At 39.5% G+C, this 9811-nt stretch overlaps 1 protein-coding gene across 1 annotated transcript; it reads left to right on the top strand.

Annotated features, from left to right (window-relative positions):
* The first annotated feature begins 2891 nt into the window (after window positions 1-2891).
* Window positions 2892-5724, top strand: LOC104817121 (stress response protein NST1-like). The gene is made up of 3 exons (XM_010546197.1): window positions 2892-3179; window positions 3432-3548; window positions 4870-5724. Exons 1-3 carry the CDS (start codon window positions 2892-2894, stop codon window positions 5722-5724), a joined length of 1260 nt encoding a protein of 419 aa, XP_010544499.1.
* The last annotated feature ends 4087 nt before the right edge of the window (window positions 5725-9811 follow it).

Here is a 9811-nt window from a genome sequence, read left to right as displayed (position 1 = left end):
GAAACGTTGCAAAATATTTCTGGGCAGAAGCAGTAAGTACAACATGCTACCTAGTTAACCGAGTTCATATCAGACCAGGCACAGCCAAAACACCTTATGAGATCTGGAAAGGTAAGACCCCTCCTCTAAAGTTTGTTCATGTATTTGGTTGTCGATGTTTTGTGTTAAATGATCGTGAATACAGAGGGAAGTTCGATGCCAAAAGTGATGAAGGTATATTCTTGGGATATTCAATGAACTTTGCTGCTTATCGAGTGTACAATTTGCGTACTAAAACGATTATGGAATCAGCTAATGTTGTTTGATGAGGAACATAGTGCAGAGCAGGGTGAAGTCCTGCCGAAACTACTTCAGAATGTTCCCAGTGAGCACTCAGTAGAACATGAACAGAGTGATGATGCAGAAATTGAATCCAAGGAAGAGGAAGAAGTGGAAACTGGTCCCACACCTACAGTTCACAGGAATCATTTCGAAGGAGATGTGATTGGAAATGTTCTCGATCCTATGCGTACAAGAGGTAAACGAATGAATTATCAAGATATGGTACGTTTTGTGTGTTTTTCTTCGCATAATGAACCATCCCAGGTGGATGAAGCATTGAAGGACGAATTATGGGTGACGACAATGCATGAAGAATTGGAGCAATTCGTGAGAAATGATGTGTGGTATCTTGTTCCCCGACCAGATAACATTAATGTGATTGGAACAAAATGGATTTTCAAGAACAAAACAAATGAATCGGGAGAAGTAGTTCGCAATAAAGCCAGGTTAGTCGCTCAAGGATACAACAAGTGGAAGGTATTGACTTCGATGAAACTTTTGAACCCGTTGCTCGACTAGAATCCATTAGATTATTGCTTGGCATTGCGTGTTTTCTTGGTTTTAAGCTGTTTCAGATGGATGTCAAGAGTGCCTTTCTAAATGGTGTGATTCAAGAAGTGTACGTTGAACAACCTGCTGGATTTGAAGATCCGCACTTTCCCCACTCACGTGTACCGATTGAAGAAAGCTCTCTATGGGTTAAAACAAGTTCCTCGAACATGGTATGAACGTTTAGTCAGTTTTTTGCTCGAGAACGGCTACAAAAGAGGGGGAGTGGACAAAACGCTTTTCATCCATAATTCGGACGATGTACTATTAGTAGTACAAATCTATGTGGATGATATTGTGTTTGGGTCACAGCTCAGTCAAAGGTTGACTGGTTTGTTCAGACAGTGACTGCTGAGTTTGAGATGAGTATGTTTGGAGAACTCAGTTACTTTCTGGGACTACAAGTCAAGCAAGACAAAGATGGAATCTTTGTTTCTCGAGGGAAGTATGCTCGGAATCTGGTGAAAAGATTTGAACTCGACACGTACAAATCAGCACGTACTCCCATGTCAACAACCACTAAGTTGACCAAAGATGATGAAGGAGAAGATGTTGATCCAAAACTCTATAGGAGTATGATCGGAAGTCTACTGTATTTAACGACAAGTAGACCTGACCTGTGCTTGAGTGTGGGCGTATGTGCAAGATATCAAGAAAAACCTAAGAAGTCTCATCTCCTGGAAGTAAAAAGGATAATCAAATATGTCAAAGGGACGGTTGATTATGGGCTTCATTACACAAAGGATACGAGTACGCATCTAGTAGGATACTGTGATGCAGATTGGGGAGGAAACACGGATGATCGAAAAAGCACATCAGGAGGGTGTTTCTTTTTGGGTAACAACCTCGTATCATGGCACATCAAGAAACAAAATTCAACGTCACTATCCACTGCTGAAGCCGAGTACATCGCACTGGGAAACTGCTGTACTCAACTAATGTGGATGAAGCAAATGCTGACTGATTATGGAATTGACACTCACTCGTTTACAGCTCATTGTGACAACACAAGTGCAATAAACATCTCTAAGAATCCAGTACAGCATTCACGAACAAAGCATATAGAGATAAGACATCATTTTCTCAGAGAGCAAGTGGAGAAAGGGAGTCTTCTGATTGAGTACGTACCCACTGAATATCAATTAGCTGATATATTTACTAAATCACTTGACATGAACAAATTTACATGTTCGCAAAAATCTCTCGGTATTGGAAATTTTTTATCACTAACTGAGTTTGTTCTGAAGTGTTTAAGTGAAACAGTGTTGAAAGGGCGGTCAGTGGTACCTCACAAAGTAGTCAGGTGCACTTCAGACATTGGTGATACGAAAATCCCCTGCTACTCTGTCAGCATACACTCAGTACGAAGTGAATGAATGTTGGTATTATGTTCCAACTTTGCAATAAAAAAAAGGAAGTGCTGATATGATTAGATTATTAAAATCGCTCGGGTCTAAGTTAAACCATATACAGTCCATTCGTCGGTCTAAGGCCAGATGATACTCATTCATCATACTCCGCTGTAAGTTGATACGTTACAAGAGTATATCTCAGTAAGATAGGCTGGACTTAAGTTGTAAAACATCATGATTGGACTTAACGTCCTAGAAGTTCAGGCGGATTAATTACAAGAAATAATTATATTCCTATTGGGTGAAGTAAGCACTGGATGAAGCGTGAGGTGTCACTGACTCAACTGGATGCACTGCGAACTGAGGTACGAAAGAATAAACTTCTTATGGTGTTAAAATCGTAATTTTATCGCGTAACGGATTTCTGTTTTAAATGTTTTTAAACGTTATTTCTCGAAATGATTGATGTGAGTGGTTGAGTAAATTTTCGGTTATGGGGAAGTGGGATTCGGAAAATCAGAGATTTCTCAAACAAACCCTTCGCCCCAAAATAAAAAGAGTGTCTCTCTCTCTATCCCTGCGAAGTTCTGAAGCTGAAAAACCCTAAATTTCGAGAGCTTGATTTACAAGAAACACGAAGAGAGTAAGATTCCTAGAATCAGCCTCAGCATGGATCCAAAAGAAACGAGAAAAGAAACAGGTGAGGATCATCATCTAGAATCAGAGGAAGGTTCATCTGGAGAAGGAAAATCAAGTGAACCCAGGAAAGAAGAATCTTCGAACTCATTTGTGAGTGCTGAAGAAGATCCAGAAGAAAATCCATCAGAAGAATCTCGCAGAAATTCGAGGGAGACTGTACAGACTAGCAAGGAAGATACAATGGGCGACGAAATCCAAGAAATCGAAAGCCCAGAGGAGAAGATCCAAGAAACAGACGCGGAGATCCCAGAAGAACCGGTAGAAGGAAACCCTAGGATCGAAGATTAGTGCAAGGAAACTGAGGATCTACAATCCTCTCTGCCTCCAAAACAAGTTGATACGGGTAAACTTGATGAACTCTTTACTTACTCTACTAGAGATATAGAGGAAAGTTCAGATAGTGAGCCTAGGTTGATAAGAAGAAGAACAAGAAGGCGTGTAGATTTTTATAAGGATGCAAGTGTAGAGCATGTAGAGTCTGGAAAGGATGTGGGTGATACACCCAAACAGATGAAGGAACTGCCCTCAGTTCAATTAGGGCAGGAGAAGTCGAAGGATGCTGAAATAGAAGTAGTTGCAGACTCAGCATCAGAGACAGAAGTGCTGAAAGCAAAAGAGGATGATGATGTTGTGTTTCCTGGGATCTCATGAGCGAATCTAATTCCTAAGAGATCGATTCTAGGGTTTGCGCAGCGGATATAAAACAAAAATTTTAATGAAACCCTAGAACCATGCTACTATTGAATCATAGAAACGTTAGAACGCTTACCTCAATCGATCCGGGGCCTATATCAATTGATTTGTTCGTCCGATCACTCTAGGCAGGAAGAATACCTCGCCCTCTACACGTATCCACACGTCGGGATGGATTCCAACAACTTGGAACTTGTCTGCTAGGACTAGAGATCTCGATCTCTCTTGTGTGCAAGGTTTTTGGAGGCTTAGGGTTTTATTTTTCTTCTTTTTTTTTTCTTCTCTTTGTTATCTTAAAACCCTAGAAGACATTCTCCTTATATAGACTTTCCAAAAATCCTAATTTGACAAGGAATAGATTAATAGGAATCCTAATCTAATTAGGTTTCCTAAACCTATTAGAATTCTAATCTCATTAGGTTTCCTAGATGTAATAGAATTCTAATCTCATTAGGATTCCTATACATAATAGGATTCCTAATCCCATTAGGATTCCTAATCCCATTAGGATTCCTAATCCCATTAGGATTCCTAATCCCATTAGGATTCCTATTCCAATTAGGAATCTCAATCCAATTAGGATTCCTAATCGGGATAATTTAGCACACGTACTTGTCCATCCCTATTGTGTGTGACCCTATAGGCTCATCCGGAATAGCAGTAAAACGCAGAATCTCCATTCCGGTAATACAAGTCATAGGCGGTCTCTAGCAAGACACTATGACTACCTATCTCGAATAGAGTTTGTTTGTGATCATACGAAAGCCAGTGATGATTCCGACTGATGATCCTTTTGTATCGCGATATCATATGTCGAACATAAGGCATGGACAAGCCACCTTATCTGATTCGACTGCAACTCCTCATGTTGGATTTTGTAGATATCTCAGGTCTTAGGATCCAATCATGGAATCGTCGTATGAGATTCAAGTCATGACGCTAGTCCATGTGACAATCTCATGCGGGTCAGTCCAGTATTCCGTTCTGCAACGAATACCTATGATTGTGATCGTATCCAATACCTATGATCATCTATGTGATCATCAATCACACATCATACTAGTCTTATTATGTCGTTATTCCCATAATGACACAAGACTAGGGAGTTTAGTATCATTCATAATGATACATGGATTTCATAACAGATCTAGCATGCAAGAACATGTAATGAACAAGATACTCTCATAAAAAAACACAGAGAAAGTATCAATACATCGAATGTATCTGAACAAAGCTCATAATCAGTACATCATAGAGCACTAAACCAACAGATGAACCTGAAGTGGACTCACGTGCACAAAAGGTTGAAAGCAAGAAACCTAAGGCAAAGATCGCTGAGAGAAAGGGCAAGGTTTCTGACTATCGAGTTATAGCTGAACAGAGGGCACGGACCAGATCTCAATTGGCTGCAAAACCAGTGGTGACTGCAAAAAGTCCTCCTAAAAAGGTTCAAAGGAAGATAAAATCACAACTTGCCTTGGTGATTACTGAGCACAAGACCCCTAAGAAACCCGAGAAGAGGAAGGCTGAACTAGCAAAAGATATGCCGCAGGCAAAATTTTCAAAGCTTTCTAAGGAATATCAAAAGGAGAAGATGAAGGGGAAGAGAAAAGTTCAGGAAGAAAGTGAGATACTCAGTTCTCCTTCTGGGTCAGAAGATGAGGAATTACTGACGAGCCTGTGTATGTCTCATCACTTTGTTGATGAGAAATCTGAACAAAGGTTCAATGACATGAAGAATCTCAACATGATTGTGGAGAGAAACGTGAATGTCAGCAACCTCAAGGAACAAGGGATATGGGATATCCTGGAATGTCTAAGTCTAGAAGAAACAGTCACCTATGCTTGTCCACACAGCAAAATTCTGATCAAAGAATTTTATGCAAACATCACTAAGAAGATTGTGAAGGCAGGGGATCCAATGTACCATCGGGTGTACATAAGAGGAAAGATACTGCATTTTTCTCCAGCAGTAATCAACAAGATTTTGGGCTTGAAGAACACAGTTGTGACTACCATGGATGAGCTGGACAGGGAGATTGACCAGAAAGAGGTGGAGATAGCTCTCACTGATACTTTTGATGAAAAGAGGAAAGGTGAAATAGCCTAGTAGAGCTGAACTTCGAGGCTTCAGTACTGTTCAAAATAGCCAGATCTAACTGGATACCAACCCAGCGATCAAGTCTGATTCACAAGAGGTTAGCAGTACTCATCTACTGTGTGAAGAAAGTAACTAAGATCAACTATGGAAATATGATCTTCGATCATATTCTAGAGAGAGCCCTGAACTTCAGAGCAAGGTTCAGACTGCCGTATCACTGCCTAATTCAAAGCATCCTCACCAAGCAATGCCCAGAACTCATTGATCCAAAGGAGAACACTGAGGTGATTCAAAAACCCCTGATGGTTGAGACAAGAATCAAAAGGAAGAAGGGTAAAGGAAAGAAGGACTACAAGAAGATGCTGGAGACTCTTAAGGATGCAGAAAAAGCATTGATAAAGATGGAGCTCGGACTAAGGAAGCAGGCAACACAGTGTCAGCAAATCCGTGCAACAGTCCACGAATATGTTGAAGCAACTCTGAGTAATGTGTTCATTATTCATTCAGGTACTCCTCACCTTGATATTGTTGTTTTTTATTATTTCATCCATGCCCACAGGGGGAGAAATTGAGGAAGCCGAAGGAGAACCTGATTCAGAAGAAGAAGACTCAGAGGAAGAGGATGAAGGAGATGATTCTGAGATGCCTAAACCAACTCCTAAGAAAGCGGAGGCTTCAAAGAAGTCAAGAACAAGCAAGAAGACTAGAAGAGTCAAGAGTCCCTCCGATGACTCATCACTTCGTTTTTGAGTTTCGTTTGCTTATGATCTGAACTTCTATGCTCTTGATGATTCTATGTGATGAACTGAAGTTTTCTGTTTTTTTTTTGTAACCGTGTCTTTTGATGACTCTAGCCTTGATGAAATCATTGGAAGGGTTTGTGTTTGTGTGCATGATCTGAAATAACCAAAAAGGGGGAGATTGTTAATGCAATTATTGGCACATGTTATTTTGGTTGTTAAAAGGTTGTTGCAGGTTCAACAACTTATGAGAGATTTCAGGAGAAGAATCCGGCGAGATAGCAATCGAGCAAACCTGAGGTGCAACTGACGAGATTCAGATAAAGTCAAAGGCTAAAGAGATAGAGTCAAAGGCTGAAGAGATAGAGTCAAAAACAATAGATAAGATGAGATCTTGAAGATAGAATCAAAATCAGCAAGAATCAAGGAGAAGTCGATCAAATCATTTTGTGGAAATCTGAAGACGAACCAAAGTAGTTTAAATAGAGGGTCAAGTGCATATCAGCTCTACAGAGAGTATGAGCATAATTTCTTAGTCTATTTCGTTCAGTGACTGAGTTCTCATTATTTGGTGAGTGTGAGTCTGAGAGGGAGACCGATGTTAGAAATCTGGGATATAAAAAGAAGAACAATAACAGAAAAGTAAATAGGAACCAGATAACTCTTCAAGGCGTGATACACTTTCCTAAAAACGTTATTCCGTCCTATACGAGCAAAGGACTTTCCGGAATACGTCTTTGAGATACAATGAAGAGAGAAGTGATCTTAGTTTGCTCTACTAAGAACACAAACACAAGAAATTGCAAGAAGAAGATGAACAAAAGGCTTTTGTGTGTGTTTTGCAAGAACAACCACAAAAGTGCTCTCAAATCTCTTAAAAAACAAATTAGATCTGTTCTCTTTCGTGTTAGGATATCCATGGGTGTTAATAAACACTCCAAATGTCGAAAGGTGTGAAGAAATAAGAAGTTTTTCCCGAGCGGTCGCGATTTTTCGCTCAGTCCGATCTGCTCAGAAAAAACGGGCTGCCCGCCCGTTTTGTCGAGCTACCCGCTCGTTTATTTCCGAATTGCTCAGAAAAAACAGGCTGCCCTCCCGGTTTTTCTGAGCTACCGCCCATTTATTTATGAGCTTTATTCCTCAGAAAAAACAGGGTGTCAGCTCATATTTTCGAGCTGCCCTCCCATTTTTTTCTGAGATCACTCTTTACGTTCAAAACCGAACGTAAACTCTTCCGACGAATCCTTAACACTAAACTAATTCATGGCACGTCTTTTACAAGCATTTAACTCCTCCACCATACTTGTAATACACGTGAAGCATGAATCCTTTTGAGAGATTCTAAATTCCCATTCATTTACTCTAAAAATCCCAACAACCGATTGGGCAAATCTCCTTTCTCTGGTGAGTGATTTGTGTTGTGAGGTTTTTTAATCAGTAGGATTCATTATGAGAGGGGAAGAAACTCAGGGAGAATTTCGGGTGTGTAGTAAGTACGATTCTTACAATAAAAAGTGAGTTGTACTTGACTATCTTTCTCAAGTGAATAGAACTGATTGATTTTCCGCATTACTCTTTGAGGGTTCAACTTTTTCATATATATATATATGTGTGTGTATGTATACTAAATTTATTTAGAGTATGAATTCATATGAATAATTAGGAAGATACCGAACCCACTAATCACTCCATTAAATGTAGTAATGAGCGAATTAATTTTATTATATCAAACGATGGGCCCAACTATTGCAAGGGGTGAAAAAAATCCACGCAAGTGAGATAGAGAGGGAGAGAGTGAGATGTCCCATTCACTATTACTTTCATAGTCCATACAACAAATAACCAAAAAATAAATAAAGCTTTATCTAAGAGAATGGAAGAAACGCTAAAAATATGTAAAGGTAATTAAGTAATTAGTTATTAAAAATTGATGCTTAAATTTCTTCTTCTTCTTCTTCTTCTTCTTCTTCTTCTTCTTCTTCTTCTTCTTCTTCTTCTTCTTCTTCTTCTTCTTCTTCTTCTTCTTCTTCTTCTTCAATTTAATATCAACTTACCAGAGTCGATTTTAAACAACCCTTGTTTATAATATTCACGTTATATTAAAAACTGCATGTTCTTGGATTACACATTCTACGTATGGCGTAACCTATTTTCTTAGTTCTTACTGATTCTCATTATGCGTAATAATACTTTGTTATAAAGACGTTTCATTTTCAAACCACTGAGTTATATGTATATGATATTTTGTCTTAATCTCGTTTGCTTCCTTACAATATAGGGAAGGATTCATGGCCAGAGCTCCTTGGAAAAAAATTGGGAATACGCAGTGGAAGTGATAGAGCGGGAAAACCCATACATTCAGGCGGTCTTGGTTCCTCCTAGTACTCATATAATATGGAACTTTGTTTGCAGCCGGGTTTGGGTTGTGATCGATCATAACGACATTGTTCAAGTAGTTCCTCGAATTGGTCGGACTAATATGAGTGACTTGAATGTCGTTGTGATATAATAAAGTTAATCGAGCACGATTCACAATGTCTGTAATATGTCCTTATTTCATATGTTTCCTTTGAACTCTGGAAATATGATCTTCGATCATATTCTAGAGAGAGCCCTGAACTTCAGAGCAAGGTTCAGACTGTCGTATCACTGCCTAATTCAAAGCATCCTCACCAAGCAGTGCCCATAACTCATTGATCCAAAGGAGAACACTGAGGTGATTCAAAAACCCCTGGTGGTTGAGACAAAAATCAAAAGGAAGAAGGGTAAAGGAAAGAAGGACTACAAGAATATGTTGGAGACTCTTAAGGATGCAGAAAAAGCATTGATAAAGATGGAGCTCGGACTAAGGAAGCAGGCAACATGTACAGTGTCAGCAAATTCGTGCAACAGTCCACGAATATGTTGAAGCAACTCTGAGTAATGTGTTCATTATTCATTCAGGTACTCCTCACCTTGAGATTGTTGTTTTTTATTATTTCATCCATGCCCACAGGGGGAGAAATTGAGGAAGCCGAAGGAGAACCTGATTCAGAAGAAGAAGACTCAGAGGAAGAGGATGAAGGAGATGATTCTGAGATGCCTAAACCAACTCCTAAGAAAGCGGAGGCTTCAAAGAAGTCAGGAACAAGCAAGAAGACTAGAAGAGTCAAGAGTCCCTCCAATGACTCATCACTTTGTTTTTGAGTTTCGTTTGCTTATGATCTGAACTTCTATGCTCTTGATGATTCTATGTGATGAACTGAAGTTTTCTGTTTGTTTTTGGTAACCGTGTGTTTTGATGACTCTAGCCTTGATGAAATCATTGGAAGGGTTTGTGTTTGTGTGCATGATCTGAAATAACCAAAAAGGGGGAG

The sequence above is a fragment of the Tarenaya hassleriana genome, unplaced genomic scaffold, assembly GCF_000463585.1.
Source record: "Tarenaya hassleriana unplaced genomic scaffold, ASM46358v1 Cleome267, whole genome shotgun sequence".
NCBI classification, from domain to species: Eukaryota; Viridiplantae; Streptophyta; class Magnoliopsida; order Brassicales; family Cleomaceae; genus Tarenaya; species Tarenaya hassleriana.
Note: the sequence above shows the minus strand (reverse complement) of the source record. Positions and strands in the feature narration are given on the sequence as shown.

Bases quoted from the DNA above. Each gene is read 5' to 3' on its own strand.
- LOC104817121 (XM_010546197.1), top strand. From the start codon at position 2,892: ATGGATCCAAAAGAAACGAGAAAAGAAACAGGTGAGGATCATCATCTA. The intron at 3,180-3,431 runs GTAGAAGGAAAC...ACACCCAAACAG, and splicing joins CGGAGATCCCAGAAGAACCG to ATGAAGGAACTGCCCTCAGT. The intron at 3,549-4,869 runs GTTGTGTTTCCT...AGTACATCATAG, and splicing joins AAGCAAAAGAGGATGATGAT to AGCACTAAACCAACAGATGA.